Source organism: Eptesicus fuscus, chromosome 6, assembly GCF_027574615.1.
Source record: "Eptesicus fuscus isolate TK198812 chromosome 6, DD_ASM_mEF_20220401, whole genome shotgun sequence".
Lineage (NCBI taxonomy): Eukaryota > Metazoa > Chordata > Mammalia > Chiroptera > Vespertilionidae > Eptesicus > Eptesicus fuscus.
Window position 1 is genome coordinate 21,966,853 of NC_072478.1, and position 23,888 is coordinate 21,990,740.

Genomic DNA, 23,888 nt, shown 5'->3' on the forward strand with positions numbered 1-23,888 from the left:
CCATTTATTTAGGGTTTTTAAATTTCTTTAACAATATTTTGTAGTTTTCAGTGGACAAGTCTTAAGCCTTCTTGGATAACTTTATTCCTAATATTTTGTTGAAGATTTTTGCATCTATGTTCATAAGAGTTAATGACCTATAGTTTTGTTTTCTTTTGATGTCTTTTTCTAGTTTGGTTTTTAGAGTAATTGTGGCCTCATAAAATTATTCAGTGTTCCTTTTCATTCTATTTTTTAGGAGTGTATAAGAATTTGTGTTAACTCTTACTTAAGTGGTTGGTTGAATTCAGGTCTGAACTTTTCACTTAGAAAGTTTTGATTACAGATTTGATCTTCTTATTTATAACAGGTCTGTTCAGACTCTACTTCTTCAGTTACTTTTATAGCTCATGGGTCTGTAGGAATTTGTTTATTTCATTCAGGTTATATAATTGGTAGTTACTCTGATAATCCTTTGAAAATTCAGATTGGTATATATATCATTATTACATATACAAAATACGTGTCTTATTATAACACTAGAGGCCCGGTGCATGAAATCGTGCACAGGGTGTGTGTGTCCCTCAGCACAGCCTGCATCCTCTCCAATCTGGGACCCCTCAAAGGATATCCAACTGCCCATTGTGCTCGCTTCGGCAGCACATATACCAACTGCCCATTTAGACCCGATCCCACTAGGATCGGGCCTAAATGGATAGTCGGACATCCCTCTCACAATCCAGGACTGCTTGCTCCCAATCGCTTGCCTGCCTGCCTGCCTGCCTGCCTGATTGCCCCTAACCACTCCACTGCCAGTCTGATTGATGCCTAACTGCTCCCCTGCCAGCCTGATTGCTCCTAACTGCCCTCCCCTGCTGTCATGGTCACCCCTACTGCCCTCCCCTGCCAGCCTGGTCTCCCCCAACTGCCCTCCCCTGCAGGCCTAGTACCCCCAACTGCCCTCTCCTGCAGTTCTGATTGCTCCTAACTGCCCTCCCCTGCAGGCCTAACCCCCCCAACTACCCTCCCTTGCTGGCCTGGTTGCCCCCAACTGCCCTCCCCTACAGGTCTGGTCGCCCCAACTGCCCTCCCCTACAGGCCTGGTCCCCCCCAACTGCCCTCCCCTGCAGGCCTGGCCCTCCCCTGCAGGCCTGGTTGCTCCCAACTGCCCTCCCCTGCAGGGCTGGTCCCCGCCCCCCCCCAATTGCCCTCCCCTGCAGGCCTGGGTCTCCCCCAACTGTCTTCACCTCCAGGCCTTGTCGCCCCCAACTGCCCTTCTCTGCTAGCCAAGTCACCCCTAACTGCCCTCTCCTGCTGGCCTGATCGCTGCCAACTCTCCTCCTTTTCAGGCCTAATCACCCACAACTGCCCTACCCTGCTGGCCATCTTGTGGTGACCATCTTGTGTCCACATGTGGGCAGCCATCTTTGACCAGATGGAGGAGGCTATTTTGTATGTTGGAGTGACAGTCAATTTGCATATTACCTCTTTATTATATAGGATATATATGACATTATTTGGTATACCTATAATAATATTACAGATAACATTTTGTATATAGTGAAACAAAATCTATACTAATAAAATGGTAATATGCTAATTAGACCGGGTGACCTTCCAGACATCCTTCCGGACAAAGCCATGGTGGTGGGGCCAAGACAGAGGTGGTTAGGGGCAATCAGGCTGGCAGTGGGGGGGAGAGCAGTTGGGGGCGAACAGGCCAGCAGGAGGGGCAGTTGAGGGCAAGCAGGCCAGCAGGGGGTGGCAGGTAAGGGCGATCAGGCTGGCAGGGAGGGCAGTTGGGGGCAAGCTGGCCGGTGGGAGATGGCAGTTGGGGGTGAGCAGGCCACTGGGGGGGCAGTTGGGGGCAAGCTGGCCGGTGGGAGATGGCAGTTGGGGGTGAGCAGGCCACTGGGGTGAGCAGGCCAGCAGGGGGATGGCAGTTGCGGGTGAGCAGGCCAGCAGGGGGTGGCAGGTAGGGGCAATCAGGTTTGCAGGGGGGCAGTTGGGGGTGAGCAGGCCACTGGGGGGGCATTTGGGGACCTGCCAGCCTGCCTGATCACCCCTAACCACTCTGCCTGCTGGCCTGATCAATCCCAACTGCCCCCCCCCTTCTGGCCTGATCATCCCTAACTGCCTGCCCCAGCTGGACTGATTGCCCCCAACTGCCCTCCCTGCCAGCCAGCTCGCCCCCAAATGCCCCCCATTGGCCTGCTCACCCCCAACTGCCCCCCTGCAAACCTGATTGCCCCTACCTGCCACCCCCTGCTGGCCTGCTCACCCGCAACTGCCATCCCCCTGCTGGCCTGCTCACCCCAACTGAATCCCCCCCTGCTGGCCAGCTCGCCCCCAACTGCCATTCCCCTGCTGGCCTGCTCGCCTGCTGACCTGCTTGTGAGAGGGATGTCCCAGATTGGAAAGGGTGCAGGCCAGGCTGAGGGACACCCCTCCCCCGTGCATAAATTTCATGTACCAGGCCACTAGTCTATACTAATAAAAGAGTGATATGCTAATTAGATCAGGAGACCTTCCAGACGTCCTTTTGGACAAAGCCATGGTGGTGGGGCTGAGGAGGCAGAGGCGGTTAGGGGCGATCTGGTTGGCAAGGGGGAGGCAGATGGGGGCAAGCAGGCTGGCACAGGGAGGCAGTTTGGGGCAAGTTGTCTGGCAGGGAAGGCAGTTGGGGGTAATCAGGCTGGCAGGGGGGCACGGTTGGGGGTGAGCAGGCCAGTGGGGGGGGGGAGTTGGGGGCAAGCAGGCCGGCATGGGGGCAGTTGGAGGCGAGCAGGTCCGCAGGGGGGGCAGTTAGGGGTGATCAGGCCAGAAGGGGGTAGCAGTTGGGGGCAATCAGGCCGGCAGGCAGAGTGGTTAGGGGCGATCAGGCAAGCAAGCAGGCAGGTGAGCAGTTAGGAGCCAGGGGTCTCCGATTGCAGAAAAGATATCGGACTGCTGGTTGAACTGGTAGTCAGACATCCCCTGAGGGGTCCCAGATTGGAGAGGGTGCAGGCTGGGCTGTGGTACACCCCCACTCCATGCACAAATGTTGTGCACTGGGCCACTAGTATACATATAAAAGATATCTATACATTAAAGTGGTATTATAGCTACAACTGCAGGCACAGTTACTAATCTAACTCCCTATGTAACTCCCACAACTCATAGAACTGTCCCTGGAAGTGAAGGAGCAAGAAGACAAGAATGTCACCCTGAGTATTAATCAGGCAACGATGCTGGTGAACTGGGATGTGGTGCAGGACTCAGGTGGCTCAGGTAATGATAGATATGGAGAGAAGGTCAACAAGGCTTTACAGTGGAACATGACACCCAAGGATGTGACAAACAGAGAATTAAATATTAAGGGAAGTATGGGTTGTGGTGGGTCAAAGGAGAGAATGCATCCAAGAAGGAAGGGGGCCTTTGGGACACCGCAAGATGTCAACCTTGTCCTTGTCTGTAGGCCCTTCTGTGGTGGGCCTTGTCTCCTCTCCAGGGATGGGCAAGTTGCTGGCTGAGGCCCCACTGGTCCTGGAAACTGAGGAGCAGTCAGTTCTGCATGAGACACACAAGGGCCTGTTGCAGGAACGCTCCCCTGTCCTGCTCTCAGATGTCATATCCGTCTTTGTGAGCAATAAGGACACTCAGAACCTCAGCTCCCCGGTCACCTTTGTCTTCAACCACGTGAGTGCTGGTGAAACAGAGCTGTGGAAGAGGCCCGAGTCCTGGACACAGTCTTGGGGTTCAGGGGCTCTCCCATGGGTGCATCTTCTACCCAGGAAAGCCCATCACAAGCAGGATTTGGGTCAACATTTATGAACACCAGAACCACCTGCTCACACCTCGCCCTGTTCCTACAGTCAGTGACCCCAGGACCAAGGCAGAAGGTGTTCTGTGTCTTCTGGGAGTCTGGCCAGAATGGAAGTGGTCATTGGTCCACCAAAGGCTGCTGGATGGTGGGCACCAGAGACGCCAGTACCACCTGCCAATGCACCCACCTCAGCAGCTTTGCCGTCCTCATGGCCCACTATGAGGGGCAGGTGAGAGCCTTGAGAAGGGACTTTGTTCAATGTCTATCGCTATGTAATAAATTCCCATGCATGTTGCACCTAAAAAACATAATTTATTATTCTGCAATTTATGTGGGTCAACAAATAAACATGGTGCAGCTGGGATATCCAGTCAGGGTCATACACAAACATCTCATCTGAGGATTGCTGTCCTCCATTTCCTTTATCATATTCACATTTCTGTTTTTCTCTCTCTCCATCCCTCTTTCTCTCTCTCACCTACTTACACTAAAATTACTTTTTTAAATATATCTCCTTATAGATTTAAGATAATTTGAAAAATCAGGCAGGAAAATTTTTAATCTTTAAAAAACAGGCAGGAGCCCTAGCCACTTTGTCTCAGTGGCTAGAGCATCAGCATAAGGACTGCAGGGTCCCGCTTTTGATTCTGGTCAAGGGCACAAGCCCGGGTTGCAGGCTCAATCCCTGGTAGGGGGTGTGCAAGAGGCAGCCGATCAATGATCCTCTCTCATCATTGATGTTTCTAGCTCTCGCTCTCTCTCCCTCTCCCTTCTTCTCTGAAATCAATACAAATATATTTTTAAATAAATAATAAAAAATTAGGCTGGAAATATTAATTTCAAGCTACCACCATCATCAATACTTTTCCTTCTTTAACCAAGGATCTAAATCTGTAAGGAACAGGTGTTGCAGGGATGAGGTGAATAAGTCCAAGGTGGGAAGTTGATCCCTGGACATCGAGTCTCTGGATACAGACTCTGTCACACAGTATCACTTCATGGGGATGGAGGATGATGCTCAACATGGAGCCGTGTGCCTCTGTGACTCTCACATGATAATCTATAAGCTTAGTCATGAAGGAAAATCAATCCTATGATTTCCAGGGCTTGGTCCTGAATGAGGACTCTCTTATCCCTCAATGTGTACAGAGTCTGAATTAGTCAGTTCAGGACCCCCTAGAATTCTAACAGTGTCCATAAACATCACAAATTTACCTGGCTCCTCCATTCCTAATTGTGTTGTACCCTGCCCAAAACTGAAAATGGTAGAAGGATCATTAACCCAGATTAGGAGAATGTGACTGCTCTCTCCTCTTTGCTGGGTGCCAGGAGGAGGATCCCGCCCTGGCTGTGATCACCTACGTGGGGCTGAGCCTCTCTCTGCTGTGCCTCCTCCTGGCGGCCCTCACCTTCCTGCTGTGCAAAGCCATCCAGAACACCAGCACCTCACTCCACCTGCAGCTCTCGCTCTGCCTCTTCCTGGCCCACCTGCTCTTCCTCACGGCCATCGACAGAACTGAGAACAAGGTACTGACACTGTCCCAAAGGATGCATGCCCTGACCATGGAATGAGGAGTACACTTGCATTGGACACCTTAATAAAATGACTTTGGGTTTGGGGAAGGTTAGAGGGGTACGTAGCCAATTTTACATTGACTGACCCAAATAGAAATCACAGCTTCTTTGGACAATTCCTTCCTAAACAGCAGAGTTCTCCAAAATGGCAAGGTATAGGAGAGGTCCTGGGTCCATGCTCCACCTTGACAATCCCACCTGCTGACTCTCACTCCTCCCCCAGGTGCTGTGCGCCATCATCGCGGGTGCCTTACACTATCTCTACCTGGCCTCCTTCACCTGGATGCTGCTGGAGGGCCTGCACCTCTTCCTCACCACACGCAACCTGACGGTGGTCAACTACTCCAGTGTGAGCAGGTTCATGAAGAAGTTCATGCTCCCTGTGGGCTACGGAGTCCCAGCTGTGATTGTGGCCATTTCTGCAGCATCCAGGCCTCACCTTTATGGAACACCTGCTCGGTAAGGGCAAATTCCCATTTCTTTTACTTCTCCATGACCATGGCTTTGTGGAACCAACATAGCATTCTGATTATGACAGATCATATGAATAGAGACAATCAGTGATGATGGTTAGGGCATCTTTCTGATGGCTTTCCTGTATAATAAAAGGCTAATATGCGAATTGACCAAACAGCAGAATGAGCAGTCGCTAAGATGCGCACTGACCATCAGGAGGCAGATGTTCAACCCTGGAGCTGCCCCCTCGTGGTCAGTGCGCTCCCACAGGGGGAGCACTGCTCAGCCAGAAACCAGGCTCATGGCTGGCAAGTGCAGCAATGGTGGCGGGAACCTCTCCCTCCTCCATGGCAGTACTAAGGACCCCTTGGGGGATGTCCATCTGCCGGCTTAGGGGAGCAGGCCTAAACCGGCAGTCGGACATCCCCAAAGGGGTCCCAGACTGCGAGAGGGCACAGGCCGGGCTGAAGGACACCCCTCCCTCCCACCGCCAGTGCACAAATGTCATGCACTGGCCTTCTAATTTATAATGCTTAAGAAGAATGTCTCTAAAACTCTCCATAAGTAACAAAGGTATAATGAAAAAAGGTGCTTAGGACATCATTATAAACAATTTAACCTACCTCTTTATCCAAATCATACAGGTTGTCCCTAATTTATGTTTGGAAAAATAGAGCTGATTTAAATAATTAGCTCTATTAATTATAATTATAATTATAATTATAATTATATTTATATTTATAATTTGTATAAATATACAAATTATAAATATAATTATAATTATATTTGTATATTTGTCTCTCCATATATACAACTGTAAGCCTACTTTTTCCCACAACTATAGATTGTAACATAGTTGAGATTAACATGATGCTTACTCTGTGCCAAGCCCTTTTTAAAATATTTATTTCAAAGAGAAAGGGAGGAGAGAGAGAAACATCAATCATTGATTGGCTGCTTCCTGCATGCCCCACACTGGGAATTGAGCCCACAAACCGGGAATCGAACTGTGACCTTCTGACTGGGAATCAAATCGTGACCTCCTGGTTTATAGCTCAATACTCAACCACTGAGCCACACCAGCTGGACTGTGCTAGGCACTTTTGTATTTCTTTTTAAAAATATACGTTTTTATTGATTTTTAGAGACAGAGGAAGGGAAAAGAGAGAAATAGAAACATTGATGTGCTGCTTTCTGCATGCCCCCTACTGGGGATGGAGCCCACAACCTGGGCATGTGTCCTGACTGGCAATCAAACCAGCAACCTCTCAGTGCATGGGATGATGTTCAATCCACTGAGCCATACCAGCCAGGCTGTGCCAGGCACTTTTCTAACCATTTTTATATTAGTTAATGCAATGCTTCTTCACACCAATACTGTGAACTAGACACTGTGATTTGACCCATTTTACAGATAAATAAATCGAGGCACAAATAGTTTAAATAAATGCCCAATAAAAGGGGCACAGCTAGTAAGTAGCAGAGCTGGGATTCAAATCAAGGGAGACATTCTCCAGAGCTTGCACTCTTTTATTTTCACCTTTTTATACTAGGCTTAATGTTTTCACTTCATTTTGAAATATATTCCATATACCTTTAAAGGGTTCTTCCAATAATCACAGAGTTGTACACCTATCACCACAATCAAATTTCACAATGTTTTCAATTCCCAAAAGGAAACCTTGTGCCCTAGCTGGTTTGGTTCAATGGACAGAGTGTTGGCCTGCGGACTGAAGGGTCTCAGGTTTGGTTCCAGTCAAGGGCATGTACCTCAGTTGCAGGTTTGATCCCTGGTCAACCCCGGTTGTGACCCAGTTGGTCAGCATGCTTTCAGGAGGCAACCAATCAATGTGTCTCTCTCACATCAATGTTTCTCTCTCTCTGTCTCTCCCCCTATCTTCCACTCTCTCTAAACATCAATGGAAAAATATCCTCGGGTGAAGATTAACAACAACAAAAAGAAAGAAATCTTGTATCATGCAGAATCATGCAGTCCTCATTCCTGCTAGCTACTCCTCCTCCCCAACCCCTGACAACCACTAAACTATGGATCTACCTACCCTGGATTTTCCCATAAATGAAACCATAAGTGCTGTGTTTTGTGACTGGATTCTTAGCATGATGTGTACAAGGTTCATCATGTTGTAGCAAGTATCATGACCTGTGGGCTACGGAGTCCCGGCTGTGATTGTGGCCATTTCTGCAGCTTCCAGGCCTCACCTGGAATTGTTGTTGTTTCTGGTATTGTTGTTTTGTAAATAATATTCCATTATATAGATATATCACATTTTTTATCCATCCAACAGATGACAAACATTTTGATTGTTTCCATTTTTTCACTATTATGAAAAATGCTGCTATAAACATACAAGTACAAATTAAAATATTTTAATTAGATTTATTGGGGTGACATTGGTTAATAACATTAAATATGTTTTAAGTGTACAGTTCTATAATACATAATCTGTATATTGCATTGTATGTTTACCATCCAAAGTCAAATCTCCTTCCATCAACCTATATTTTCCCCCTTTACCCTTTACTTCCTCCTCCTACCCCTCTTACCCTCTGGTAACCACCATACTGTTGTCTGTGTCTATGATTTTTTTTTAATATATTTTTATTGATATCAGAGAGGAAGTGAGAGAGGGATAGAAACATCAATGGTGAGATAATCATTGGTTGGCTGCCTCATGCATGCCCTCTCTTGGGGATCAAGCCCACAATCCAGGCATGTGCCCTTGACCGGAATCGAACCCGAGACCCTTCAGTCCACAGGCTATCACTCTATCCACTGAGCCAAACCAGTTAGGGCTGTGTCTATGACTTTTTGTTTGTTTATTGTCTTGTTTGTTCATTTCTTGCTTTCAGTTTTGTATCTTACAAATGAGTGAAATCATAGGATTCTTGATTTTTTTTTGTCTGAATTGTTTTGCTTAGCATGATATTCTCAAGATCCATCTATGTTGTCACAAAGACAATTTCATGTGTCCTTATGGCGGAGTAGTATTCCTTTGTATGTAATAAGTACATCTTCTTTATCCAACCATCTATCGAAAAACACTTTGGTTGTTTCCATGTCTTGTCCACCATGAATAATGCTGCAGTGAACATAGCCATGCATATATCTTTGTGAATAAATGTTTTAAAAATTTTTGGATAGATATCCAAAGGCAACCCACTAAATGGGAGAAGGTATTTGCAAACAACACTTCTGATTTGTTGTTCCATTTATTTATGCATTCTTGTTGATTTATTTATGCATTTATTGGTTGATTCTTGTATGAGCCCTGACCTGGGATTGAACCTGCAACCCTGATGCATTGGGACCACACGCCAACCAACTGAGCCACCCAGCCAGGGCCTCAGACAAGTTCTTGTTGACACCACCTGAAATCACAGCAAAGTTACTGACAGGCATGCCCTAAGGGCAGGCTGTTTTGTCTCTCACTGAGATGAGCTTTCAGTGGAATAAAATACACACCAAATTTGGAGACTACAGGTTTCCCAGATAGCTAAAGGGTCAGAAAAAAATACTGACTTTGCTCTGGAGATAATGATGATACTTTCAAATGAGCTCCAAAAAATGCCAGATCTCCCTGTTGTCTGCCATGCTACCAGCCCTTGGTGGCCTCACCACTAAGCTGGGGAGAGAAGGAGTGGAAATAGTTCAGAGTTGAAACATCACAGAGTCCTTCCTCACCAACTTTATCAAGCTTCGGTAGTTTCTGTTGGATAGACTACTTCAGTTTGTTGTGTGGCTTTGGGTAGTTGTCAGAGTTTTGAAATGGTTGGTTTTAGTTGTGTTGCTTATGTGTTTGTTGTTTTTAGAAGGAGAACAAGTCTGCACACTTACATTCAGGAAGTCAGTCTCCCAGAAGCTGCACTCTTCCCCACAACATGCTGCTCAAACTTACGTGTGCCTGCATCAACTTAGCTATAGAGAGATTCCTTCTTGGACACATTAGTTCTTTCTTGCTTACATTTTTCTCAGTGTACATTTCAGTGTCCTACTACACTCTCCCTTGCCCTGAAATGTCCTCTGCACAAGCGTAGGCAAAATGTTTACAATTGTTGGTATGGAAAACAATACAATAATTAATAAGTAATAGTACAAGAATAAACTGCTTCACATATATACAACTGTAAGCCTACTTTTTCCCACCCCTGTTCCTTACCCTAAAGTGGATCAAGAGTGAATTCTGTCACTGTTTATCAGTAAAACCTTAAGCCCTTTATACTTCAGTTACAAACCTGTAATCAGAAGAGAACTTCTGTTTTGCACTGTTGTTAAGATTAAGTGGAACAACTCAACAACAAAAGACAACCCAATTTAAAAATGGACAAAAGAGAAAGAGGACCTAAGTAATACTTTCAACAATAAAGATTTAAATAGCCCAGCCAGCATGGTTCAGTGGTTGAGCGTCGACCTGGGAACCATGAGGTCCTGGATTTGATCCCATGTCAGGGCACATGCCCGGGTTGTAGGCTTGATTCCCAGTGTGGAGTGTGCAGGAGGCAGCTGACTGATGATTCTCTCTCATTATGGTGTTTCTATCTCTCTTTCCCTCTCCTTTCCTCTCTGAAATCAATATTTTTTAAATTAAGATTTAAATAAATAAAATAAAAAATAAATAAGTGAAAATGGACAGATTTGAATAGACATTTCTTCCAAGATATGTAAATGACCAGTGAGTGTATAAAAAGTTGCTCAACATCGTCAGTCATTAGGAAAGTGAAAATCAAAAAAATCAAAATGAGATGTCACTTCACTGCAATTAAGTTAAAAGGTTAAAATAAAAAGACTGCCCTAGTCGGTTTGGCTAAGTGGATAGAGCATCAGCCTGCGGACCAAAGGGTCCTGGGTTGATTCAGGTCAAAGGCACGTACCTTGGTTGTAGGCTCCTCCCTGGCCCTGATTGAGAGCGTGTGCAGGAGGCAACCATTTGATGTGTTTCTCTCACATCAATGTTTCTCTCCGTCTTGCCCTCTCTCTTCCACTATCCCTTAAAAAAAAAATCAATGGAAAAATATCCTCCGATGAGTAAGAACAACAAAAATAATAATAATTTTTAAAAAGATTATTCAGCCATAAAAACATACTGCAACATGGGTGAACCTTGATTGAAAACATGCTAGGTGACAGAACCCAGTCATAAAATACCACGTATTGTACAATTCCATTTATGTCCAAAATAAGCAAATCCATAGAGACAGAAAGTAGATTAACGATGCCATGGGGCTATGGTGGGTGGTGAGGTACATGGAAGCAGGAATGAGGAGTGACTGCCAGTAGGAATGAGTTTCTTTTTGAGGAGTTGGAAATGTTCTAAAGTTAGATTGTGGTAATGATTGACCAACACTAAATTTTTTTAAATATATTTTTATTGATTTCAGAGAAGAAAAGAGAGGTAGAGAGAGATAGAAACATCAATGATGAGAGAGAATCATTAATTGGCTGCCTCTTGCACGGCCCCTACTGCAGATTGAGCCTGCAACCCATGACCTTTCAGTCTGCAAGTCAATGCTCTATCCACTGAGCAAACAAGCTAGGGCAACTCTATGAATATTTTAAAGGTCACTGAACTGTACAGTTCAAATGGGTGAATGTTCTGGTGAGTTACCTCTCAAAAAAGCCATAATTTAAAAAACTCAGCCCTAGCTGGTTTTGCTCAGTGGATAGAGTGTTCCCAGTTTTGTTTTGTTGTTGCAGGGTGTCTCATTGTGTGTCTGTGAGATGTGTGGGATTGAAGGCCATGCTTACTTTCTTCATGAGGGTATCTTCAGAGCCAACCAGAGAGCCTATCACAGAAGAGACACTCAATGTTTGCTGATGAATGAATTAATGAATGAATTTGCATAATTGTTCTACATTTCTAAGGACCGATGCATTTTTATTTTATTTTATTTTATTTATTTTTTTATTTTAATTAATTTCTTTATTGATTAAGGTATCACATATTTGTCTTCATCCCCCCATTTCCATCTCCCACCCCTCCCCACGCATGCCCCCACCCCCCTGTTGTCCTTAACCACTGGTTAGGCTCATATGCATGCACACAAGTCCTTTGGTTGATCTCTCCCCTTTACCCCCACCCTCCACTACCCTCCCTCTGAGGCCCAACAGTCTGATCCATGCCTCCTTGTTTCTGGGTCTGTTCTTGTTCATCAGTCTATGTTGTTCATTATTTCCCCTAGATGAGTGAGATCATGTGCTATTAGAAATACACTTAATAAGAACCAAAAATGAGACAAGCAATAATGATTATGCTGACAGGCAAATGAATCAGTCTGTAGTGAGTTTCTTTCTGGGCCAACAGTTCTTTTGAGACCCAATTTCAATGTCAGACAGTTCCTTATGTGTACATGTCAGCAATGATATTTCAGTTCTGGATGGTGGACAAATGGTGGTAATGCAGGTCCGACTCTCTCTGCTTTGGTCCTGGGCAACCTGCAGTGACGCACAGCTGCTGACTGCTAGTATGGCAAGGCAACGTCAGCGTCTTCCATCTCTGGACTGCTTCTCTTCTGTCTTCATGGCTGGAGTAGTCCTGTCGATTCCTCTCTGTTGCTAGAATCCACATGGTCTCGGAGTTGTTTTCTGAAAATATACAAACATATTCTCGACCAAAAGTTAATAAAGGAATATTTTCTATAAATTTGACTTGGGATCCTATTTCATTTTTTGCTCAAATGATTTTCCTTTGGCTTGTTTTGACACCTTGTGTGTTTTTCATGGGTGTCTTGCTTTTAGCCTTACAATTAATTTTCTAAAGTATTAGTTTTCTAGATGTAATTTACTTATAGGATATTTTTCCTTACATGATATTCTTCTACTATTCCCCCCTTTTTTGATTTAAATATTAGGAGGCTTTTGAAAATTTTATAATGTAGTCTTGATGGCTTTTAAATTTTAATTTTTTGCACTATAATACTACTGTTTTAGGTTCATTACATGGTGTGCAATTTTATCATGAGATGAACTACCAATAAAAATATTAGTTAACACTTTAGGAACTGTTTTTTGTCCACTACAATTAATTTTTCTAGAATATTTGCTTGTCTCAACTAGCCAATTTAAATTTGCCTGAAAACTTGACTACTATTTTACTGTCAAATTTATTACTCTAACAACAATCTTATTTTACCCTGTAAATATTAGTGGAAAGGATTATTTGCCTTCTTGAGTAGGTCCTGAGCATTCCTGGTGGTAGGCTGGATTTAGATATCATAAACCCACTTCCCCACACCATGGGTACAAGACAACTCAAACAATTCTTGTTGGAGTGAGACGATGCATTTTTAATTCTCTCTCTTTCTTAGCTGCTGGCTCCACCCAGAAAAAGGATTTATATGGGGCTTCCTTGGACCTGTCTGTGCCATCCTCTTTGTGAGTAGAGACATCAGAGAATCCTTAAGGCTCAGCTGAGGGTCATTAGACTTATAAAGAGGTGGGAGGATGACATGAGCAAAAATGTCCCTGGGTTGCCTTGGGTTTGCTCTTCTTTTTTTTTCTTTTTTTTTTTTTAATATATTTTATTGATTTTTTACAGAGAGGCAGGGAGAGGGTAGAGAGTTAGAAACATTGATGAGAGAGAAACATCGATCAGCTGCCTCCTGCATACCCCCCACTGGGGATGTGCCCACAACCAAGGTACATGCCCCTGACCGGAATCGAACCTGGGACCTTTCAGTCCGCAGGCCGATGCTCTATCCACTGAGCCAAACCGGTTTCAGCTGCTTTGTTTTTCTAAGACTGCTCCTAAAACTACAAGCTCTAGCTTTAGTAGTTTAGTAGTGTAATATAAAAACTACTTAAATGTGGAATTTCTGTTGAACAGGCTAGGCTAGAGATAACAAACTCAAATTTTATTCACTAAACCTTGTGTGTTTTCCTGAAGGTCAATCTAGCTTTCTTTCTGATGACCCTCTGGATTTTGAAAAGCAAACTCTCTTCGCTCAACAGTGATGTGTCCACCCTCAAGAATACAAGGTAAAATGGAGAAGAGGGTGATAACCCCACAAACATGTGTGGTCCCAAGAGTAAATCCATGTGCCTTAGAAGCCATGACGTCTCATCGCAGGGTCTTCTGAGGGAACCCAGAGTAAAGAGATGCAGCTGTCCTCCAACGGCAGTCAGCTTGGATTCTGTGGTGGGCTGCTGACTTTCCAGCCGCAATGTTCTGTCTCTAATCTCAGCTTGTAACTCCCTCAGTAACAAGGAAGGATTGACATTTGTTGATAAACATTCTTTGGACTTTTGTCAGCAGTCCTACAACAAAAGTACAAAGAACCTGTGTGCACTTAGAAAAATATGTGACTCCTTTCACAACCCAGTCTACACTTCCATACCCACTCTCGGTCAGGCTCCTTCTCACCCCTCTCCAGTGTCCTTTCTACATTTTGCATGTCGTTATTCCATTGTGTTAGTCATTGGAATAGCCTGTGACCTTTATGAAAATAAAAATCTTGCCTCTGTTACTTTTAATACCCAGGCCCCAGAACACAGCCTGATGCACAGACTCAGTAATGTTGTCTGAATAAAATTAGGCATCACCAGGGAGCATTATAGAATTTTTTTTTGAAACTTACATTATGAAGTGTCACAACCCTACTCAGTTCAATCAAAATGCCATCCTGGACCCAAGTAGCATTTCTATTGTGGAGAATCATTGACAGTCAAGGTCAAAGCTGAACACAACTCTGTCTGTGAACTGATTACCAACAGGGAAGGCAGGAACATTCATAGGGAGGAGATGAGAATGGCCTTGATTCTGTTGCTCTGGGTGCACCATGGGCCACTCATCTCCTCCTACCCAGGATGCTGACATTTAAAGCGATAGCTCAGCTCTTCATCTTGGGCTGCACGTGGTGTCTGGGAATCCTGCAGGTGGGTCCAGCTGCTCTCGCCATGGCCTATCTCTTCACCATCATCAACAGCCTGCAGGGCGTCTTCATCTTCCTGGTGTACTGTCTCCTCAGCCAGCAGGTACCACTGTCCACCTCCTGCTCAAGATTCTTTCCACTCTCACTCTTCTCAGTGAGCTGACTCAGAGCATGCTTTGCCTCTGCAGGTCCGCCAACAATACAGGAAATGGTGGGAAGGGGTCAGGAAAACCAAAGCAGAGTCTGAGCAATACACCCTCTCCAGCGGACTCCTGTCGGATGCCCCTAAACACAGTGTGGTAAGGTCCTAACTGATTGAGTACCTCATGCCCAACACACTGGACAACCTGGGCATACAGTAGGTGATGCCCTAGGATGGCTCCCACTGAATTTAATCTTTGATTCCTTAACCATTAGCAATGGTCCCACTTAGAAAATATACAGTATATTTTGCTCTTACTCCTTAGGACTGTGTTCATCTTGACTTTTACACATTAGCACTCTTATTGAACACCTGCCGTGTGCCATGCATAGTTAGCTAAATAAGCAAGAACAATGATCTGAAGCAGGGATTCACATTCCACTCAGTCCCACATTATCTTACCCTTCCATCCACTTTTATCTCGTAGTCACTCAGAAACACAACAAAAAGGCAAAAATGGGGGGAAATAATGTACATATTTAAGAAATAAATGGAAATAAGTGTTAGCTAGCATTTTAGACTTAAGGAGGCTGCCTGATATGTTCAGCACCCTCCATCCACTGTAAAACCAGGAAGGAAAAGCCATAATTGCATGGGATAATTCACGGAAATGATTACTAAGAACCACCAGTGGTTTAGATTTACCAAGTTCTTTTTACAGTTTTTTTAGACATAGAAAGTTCTCTTACTTACAATTTCTCACCTCTTCTTCCATCTTCCATTAAACCCCTTGAGTCTTCTTTCCCATTTAAAGGAGCCTGCTGTGCCCGCCTACTGTGGCTCAGTGGTTGAGCATTGACCCATGAACCAAGAGGTCCCTGGTTCAGTTCCTGGTCAGGGCACACTCCTGAGTTGCTGGGTTGATCCCCAGTAGGAAGTATGTAGGAGGCAGCTGATCAATGTTTCTAGCGCTCTAAAACTCTAACTTCTTCACTCTTTCTCAAATAATAAAAACATATTTTAAAATAAAATTTTTAAAAAGGAGCCTACTATACTCCCAGAAAGTCCTGTATATTTTTTACCTGTTCACCCATATTCCACAAGCACTGGTTTCACTGTTGAATCTTCTATCCCCTCTCCCTTTCTCAGCAAATATTCTTGCCACATATTCCACAGAGAAAATCCGAGTCATTGCGATGACCCTGTGAACTGCACCCTCTCAACCACACATTACATTAGCATGCACCTTCTCCACATTGCCATATCATTCACACCATTTCTTTTCTCTCTGAAAACAACTTTCACCTTCACCTTGAATCCCAACATTCTTGCCTTATCAATTATTCTTACACTATTGTTCACACATTCTCTCTCCCTCCTCCCTCCTTGTCTTTCTCCAACCCTTATCCCCTTCATTCTTCCCTCACCTTCTCAAAAGCATTCTTCCCAATGTTGTAGCAACATGTTTGATTTTTTTCCATCTTACAAACATGTACCACTTGGCCTACCATTTCCTTCTAGCTACCAGCCAAGAGTTGACTTTTCTTTGTTGCTCTTTCCTTGCCTTAAATTCATTCCCTCAATTCATGTATTTTTACTTCTTTCCCCATCATTCCATCAAAGCAAATATCTTTTAGTTTTACAATGATCTCCATGCCCCTAAAATCTTTCCAGAAACTTCTTACACTATTTATCACTCTTTCTCATGAAACACTCCATCCTTATCCTGTCTAGAATCTACTCACATGCCCCTCCTCCATGTCTTTCTCCATTATCTCTAGCTTTTCTCTCTTTGATTCTTTTATAGCTTCAACCAATTTAAATTCTCATTAAATTCTTTCTTCCTAGGCAATGGAATTCATTCCTTAGAGTCAGTCACCATATAGATGCCAATGATGGCCACATAAGTTTCTCTAGCTCTGAGTATTTCCAGTTACTTGACATCTTTGATATTACCAGGACACCTTAAACTCAGCCTTCCAATTTATGACTCACCATCTTCACCCTAATCCCATCCTTTTCCATGGTGTCTTTCTCTCTCTGAATGGCACTACATCCATTCCATTGTATAAGTTTGAAACCTGAATGTTACACTACAGTTATCTTATTTCCCACTAAAACCTATCCATTATACAGCCCTATTGTTCTTATCTTCTCAGTATGTCCCTCATGTGCCAGATGGCTCAGTCTCCATCACCCCCTCCTGAGCCAGGCTGCCAACTTCATGTCTGAATCACTGCAATACCCTTCTGACTGACTACCCCTTCCTACTCTTGTCATCTTCCAATGCCTCTTTACACAGAAGTCAGAGGGATTCTTTCAAAACACAAATGAAATCATGCCACTCCTGTGTTAAACCTGTTACATGTACTTCCTCTTGTGTTCAGTTCTGAATAATTTCCTGAAGTAGAGTATTTATAAACTTCTTTCTTGTTGAATTTTGGGTGATATTGGTTTAAAAAACAGACAGGTTTCAAGTGTGCAACTAAATAAAACATCATCTGCGCACTGCATCGTGTGCTCACCGCCCAAAGAAAATTCTCTCTTTGCATCCATTTATCCCTCTTTGCCCATCTCCACCTCTCCCCAACCAACTTTCCCTCTTGCTATAACCATAATTTTGTCCATGTTTATATGTCATATGTATAAATATATTTTTCGCTTAATCTCTTCACCTTTTTTCACCCAGCTCCCCAAAACCCCTTTCATCTGACAGCTGTCAATCTGTTCTAAATATCTATGCTTCTATTTATATTTTGCTAAATTATTTTGTTCATTAGATTCCACATATAAGTGAAATCATGTGGTATTTGTCTTCTTATTTCACTTTGCATAATAATGTCAAGGTCCATCCATGCTGCTGTAAAGGATAAGATTTCATATATATATATAATATATATATATATATATATATATATATATATATATATATATATATATATATCCACATGGTATTCCATTGTGTAAATGTACCAACAGCTTTTTTATCCACTTATCTATTGATGGACACTTTGGCTGCTTCCAAATCTTGGCTATTGTATATAATATTGCAATGAACATAAGGGTGCACATATTCTTTTGAAGTATTGTTCTGGGTTTCTTTAGATATGTTCCAAGAAGTGGAATCTCTGGGTCATAAGGTAGTTCAACAACAACATTGTTGTTGTTTTTTAATTGTTTTCTAATACTCACCCAAGAGCATGCTTAAAGAAAAAGGAGAAGGGAGAGAGAGACAGAGAGAGGTGTGAGGACAAAACACTGATTGGCTGCCTCAGTACTCTTCCTGACTAAGGATAGAATTCACAACCCAGGTATGTTCCCTGATCAGGAATCGAACCCACAACCTTTCAGTGTCTGGCACAATGCTTGAACTAACTAGGCCACACTGGCCAGGGCCCATTTTTAAATTTTTGAGGAAACTCCGTACTGTTTTCTACAGCGGCTGCACCACTTGTTCTTCATTTGCTCTCTGCTAAAGTGGAGAAAGACCAATGGGTAGTTAGTGTGTGCTGGTCCAATCCATCCCCTTTGTTCTCAGTGCCTCCCAACTTCTCAGGCAGACAAAACCCAGTCCCTCAGGCAGACCCTCAAAATGTTAGAATGCTGGCCGTACAAGTCAGTCATCTCCTGTGGCAAGATGATGCCATGAATTTTCCTACTGACTTCAATGCAGCTGGTGTCATACTCAATGCAGCTGGGGTGCAGCAGCCTCTCAAGTGATCTCTGGATTTTTCACAAGAGAAATGGATTAATTGTATTGTTGGTGAATTGATGTGTCCATGAGGAGAAGGAAGTCTGGAGCTTCCTATTCTGCCATCTTGCTGACATTACCCCTAATCTCCATTCTTTGAGTAAGGACACAAATCATATTAGGTTAGAGCTCACCCTAATGTCCTTATTTTAACGTAATAATCTCTTTTTAAAACCCTTTGTCTAAGTATAGTCATGTTCTGAGGTCCTGGAGGTTAGGATTTCAACATATGAATTTTGAGGGTATAGAATTCAACCAATAACAATGCTATACATGAATGACCCTCTAAAACATTAGTCTAAGTAAAAAAAAATCAGATATAATAGCAGATATAATAGGTTATATATTGGACAACTCTATTTATATGAAATATTCAGTATAGATAAATCTGTGGATACAGACAGTAGATTGGTTGTTGCCAGGAGCTTGGAGAGGGTGATGGGGAATGACTACCTAATGAACATGGAGTCTTCTTTGAGGTGATGAAAATGGTTTAGAACTAGATAGAGGGGAAGATTGCATGTAGCACATGTACTAAATGCCATTCAATCATGCACTTTACAATGATTAAATTTATGTTATGTGAACTTCATATATTACATAAGTTTGGAAATTTAATATTAAGTGAAAGTATGTGTGTTTATGTGTGCATAAAGAGGTAAAACAATGTGACAAAAGAATAATTGGTTAAAAGTACATGAATGTTCCTTTAAATTTTCCAGAAAAACTGAGAAAATATCTGAATATTTATTTATCTATTTATTTATTTATTTATTAGCCAGTTCCATCATTTTAGTTTTATCTCTTCCCCAGGTAAAAGATGATGGATTGACAGAAAAAAATAGAAAATTAAGTCAATTATAAGAAAACTAAAGGTGAGTGATTAAAGAAAAACAGGTAAAATCATATGATTTTTGTTCTTTTCTGTGTGGCTTATTTCACTTATGTCCTAATACTCTCAGGATTGATGATTCAAATGGCAATATTTAATCTTTTCTATGACTGAATAGTATTCCATTGCATATATGTCCCACATCTTCTTTATCGATACATCCTTCAATGGACACATAGGTTGTTTACATATCTTGACTATTGTAAATAGTACTGCAATGAACATAGGGGTATACATATCTTTTTTAATTCATTTTTTATACTCTTCAGATGGGTACTCAGAAGAAAAATTGCTGAATTTTATCAAATTATATATAACTTTAACATTATAACATAATTTTATTAATCAATGCTACCTCAATGAGAGAAAGAGAGAGAAAAAAAAAAAACATGGGAATATTCCACAGACTATCTCCCTGGTTAAACTTTTCCCAGTAGAATGCAGCGGCGGGGGGAGGTTGTGTGTGTGTGGTAATGTCTAAACTTTTTAAAATGGGTATATCTCTCAATATAATATTTTTGGTGCATTATTACACAGGAAAAGTTTATACCTCGAGCTAAATACATGATTTCAAATAAAACGATGTATAGGAAAAGTGCCCCAAGTGAAAATAAAGGAAAGTGTGTGTCTCAGATATTGCTGGTGCTAAGAGAGGTCATCATAACATCACACTCAATATCAGTCATTCCTTACTATTGGGTGCTCCTCCTGAACTTGTTTCTTCCAGACCTTCTACATTTTGCCAAATGCAAAGGTTCTTTTTTCTATAATGATTCAGTCCTCCAAAAGTTGAGGGAATAAAAAGAAAATCTTGGAAATGTAAGCAATGAAGTAGAAATATGACTTCTTACCAAACTACTGTTAACAACTATGTTCATTTGGCAATCAATAGGAAGTGATGTTTTAAGTATTTTATATCCTAACATGATATTATATTACTGACACATAAATCTTTAATTGGTTTTAGCTATATTTCAAGAAATTGGTGGAGAGTTATAATACAGTCTATCCCATCCTATATAATAAAAGCCTAATACACTAAGTGTCTAGTCGGCCATTCAAACAAAGTGTAATCCTATCTAATAAAAGAATAATATGCAAATTGACCATCACTCCAACACACAAGATGGCTGCCCCCATGTGGACACAAGATGGCCACCACAAGTTGACCAGCAGGGGAGGGAAGTTGGGAAGGATCAGGCCTGTAAGGGAGGGCAGTTGCGGGCGATCAAGCCTGCAGGGGAGGGCAGTTAGGGGTGACCAGGCCGGCAGAGGAGGGAAGTTGGGGCCGACCGGGCCTGCAGGGGAGGGCAGTTAGAGGCAATCAGGCTGGCAGGGGAGCAGTTAGGAATCAATCAAGCTGGTATGGAAGTCATTAGGGGGTGATCAGGCTGGCAGGCAGAAGCAGTTAGGGGCAATCAGGAAGGTAGGCAGGTGAGTAGTTGAGAGCCAGAAGTCCTGGATTGTGAGAATGATGTCCGACTGCCCTCGAGTGGTCCCAGATTGGAGAGGGTGCAGGCTAGGCTGAGGGACATACACCCCTGTGCATGAATTTCGTGCACTGGCCCTCTAGTATGCTAATGATATGCTAAGGCAGCTCAACTGCTCGCTATGATGGGCACTGACCACCAGAGGGCAGATGCTCCAACCAGCTAGTTAGCTTGCTGCTGGGGTCCAGCTGATTGGGACTGGGTGACACAGGCTGGACATGCCCTGGAGCCCTTCCACAGTCCCTCCCAGGCTGGCCAACCTCCCATGTCTCTCCCCGGCCCTGATTGTGCTCCGGCGGGGTCCCTCAGCCGGACCTGCTCCCTCTCACAACCCAAGACCCCTCGGGGAAGTCAAAGAGCTGGGTTTGGCCCGATCCCACAAGCCAGGCCTAGGGACCCCACTGGTGTATGAATTTGTGCCCCGGGCCTTTAGTTTAAAATAATACACTATAGGGTCAAAATGGACAGTTTTGTGTGCATCTGCTTTTTAGGAATAACTGACATTAGGTACCTGAATTGAGAACATGATAGTGTACATAGCATATGGAAATGGCATAAATATGAAATTGTATGCAAAGAATTAGTAATTGATGCACACATCTAGAGTACTAACAATTTCTTTGCCATCTTTTTCTCTTACCCTGCTCTTTAGAACAACATGACTCAGTCACAAATAACTTTAATCGTGGCTTGTTCCATCCGTCCATCCATCCATCCATCCATCCACCCATCCGTCATCTTTGAAGCAAGTCAACATGCCAGGTGCGAGAATCACCAGTGCCTACTTCTCCATATTTTAATTTTTCTTTCCAAATTTCTGCCTGCTGCAGTCCTTCCTGTGCAATACACATTGCTATGAGCCTTGGCTACCAGTTATACAAAAATGAATATAGCAGGTTCCTTGACATCAGGGCACTCATAGTCCATGGCAGTGTTACTCAAAATGTGGTGCATGAGCTGGTATTGGCCCTATTACAGTCTACCTTGGGATAGACTGTAAATCAACAACATCGCTAAGCTTTAGTCCAACTGACATTTATTCCATAACAAGATTTTATCAATAAAGGAAGCAGTGTGTTGTCTAACTTTCTGGTGCAAGCTCCTGCTCTCCATGCAGACTGTCACCACTTCTGAGTACTGGTCTAGAGTCTTCTTGCAAAATAGATTTCATGACAAATGTCAAAACCAATTGACAAGGCCTAGCTGGATGGTTCTGTTAATGTTGAAGAGAGAGACAACGGAGTTGGTCTCAGAGACATTATGACAATGCTATACAGCTGGCTTTGAAGATGGAAGAAGAAATATGAGCCAAGGGATGCAGGCGGCCAGCAACAATAACAGGCATTAGAAAGAAACAGATCCTCCCCTGAGCCTCATGAAGGACCCCAGCCTGCACCTTCTGGATATTACTCAATGAGGCTCATTTCAAGCTTCTGACAGCCGCACTGTAAGAGTATGTTTGTTTGTTTATTTTAAACAACTAGCATGGGAATACTTACAGCAGCCATAGGATTCTAATAGAGACATTTTTTTTCAATAAAATTTGTCTGAGGAAACTGAGTTTAAGCCTCTTCATTCATTAGGTCCCTTGGGTATGGGAATTTTATGTTAACAAACATGAAGTAAAAAATAAATTTTAACTATATTTTCATCTGATACAGTGAAGGCCTCACTGCATAAATGTAAACTGACTTGCTGCCTCTGCCGCATTAAGAGTTAAGGTACAATGGGTGACCTCTATTTCTCCATCTACATAACTATAGTGACTTTTTTCTCAGCACCCTATATCTTTGCCTAGAAGTTGGCCAGTCCTCAATTTATACTCCACAAGAACATGACAGAATTTCTCATTTAATGTAGAGAACGCATGACCACTGTGGGAAAAGGCTGAGTGTGGGATAGGAATTCCTACTGTTAAAATAAAGAAAGGAAATGGGTAACCAATCCAAGAATATACGCATCCTTGCCAATGATAAAATAATTCAAAGTAAAACTATTTAGTATTCCTCTTTAGCCTTATTAAATAACTAGAGGTCCATTGCATGAAAATTCATGCACTGGAGGGGGAGTCCCTCAGCCTGGCCTGCACCTCTCACAGTCTGGGAGCCTTCAGGGGCAGGAGGCAACCCAGCAATCATGGGAAGGCGACGCCCCATCACACCTCTGCTGCTGCCACTGCTGGCAGGGTAAGCCTCGGCCGGCACTGGTTACCTGAGCCTCGGGCAGCCCTGGGCAGCTGGGCAGCTGCCATCTGAGGCTTGCCTGAGCCTTTGGCTGGCCCTGGCAGCTGGGGGACTGAGGAGACTGGGGGACTCCAGAGGCAGGCACACCGAGTGGCAGGCCCCCTGGGGGTGGGCCTGGCCTTGCCGCACGCCTGCTGCCCATGCGCAGCTCAGGGGACTGGGTGCCGCCATCTTGTGGCTGTGGAAGCCACCATCTTTGAGGATGGGGCAGTCAAAAGCATATTCCCTCGTTATTGGCTGTGGGCACCACCATCTTTGAGTGCGCAGCAGTCAATTAGCATAGGCCCTCTTTATTAGATAGGATATTTTCTCATATGAATATCCAGCATGAGAGGAGATACTTCAATGAATGTCTCAGGAACTGCTCTGCAAGATGCCATCTACCTCCACTGGTCAGGAATTTTTCAATAAACATGCTCAAATACACACCACCATTGAAATTTAATGCAAACACTCCCCGTCCACTGCACTGTTTTTCCCACCTAATGCCCAATTACCTCCTCCCTGAAAAACAAATCTCTGATACATTTTCATTTTACTGCAATCACTTTATGCATCTCACTCATTCTACAGTGTCAGTCAACTGTATACACGTACCCATCACTTAATTGTCAACTATGGCCCTTGTAGTGCAAATCAATCAAATACATCTTTCTTAATGTGTTCAAT

At 43.4% G+C, this 23,888-nt stretch overlaps 1 protein-coding gene across 1 annotated transcript in view; it reads left to right on the forward strand.

Annotated features, from left to right (window-relative positions):
• The window catches only part of LOC129149287 (adhesion G protein-coupled receptor E2-like), a 44,060-nt gene extending 22,378 nt beyond the window's left edge, over positions 1-21,682 (forward strand). Inside the window, exons 9-19 of the mRNA XM_054716867.1 lie at positions 3,142-3,249; positions 3,437-3,667; positions 3,847-4,013; positions 5,114-5,311; positions 5,583-5,818; positions 13,139-13,205; positions 13,717-13,808; positions 14,636-14,804; positions 14,890-15,000; positions 19,408-19,469; positions 21,629-21,682. Coding sequence (XP_054572842.1) covers positions 3,142-3,249; positions 3,437-3,667; positions 3,847-4,013; positions 5,114-5,311; positions 5,583-5,818; positions 13,139-13,205; positions 13,717-13,808; positions 14,636-14,804; positions 14,890-15,000; positions 19,408-19,458 — 1,430 coding nt within the window. The 3' untranslated portion in view covers positions 19,459-19,469; positions 21,629-21,682. The remainder of the gene's footprint in view (positions 1-3,141; positions 3,250-3,436; positions 3,668-3,846; positions 4,014-5,113; positions 5,312-5,582; positions 5,819-13,138; positions 13,206-13,716; positions 13,809-14,635; positions 14,805-14,889; positions 15,001-19,407; positions 19,470-21,628) is intronic.
• Positions 21,683-23,888: the final 2,206 nt, after the last annotated feature.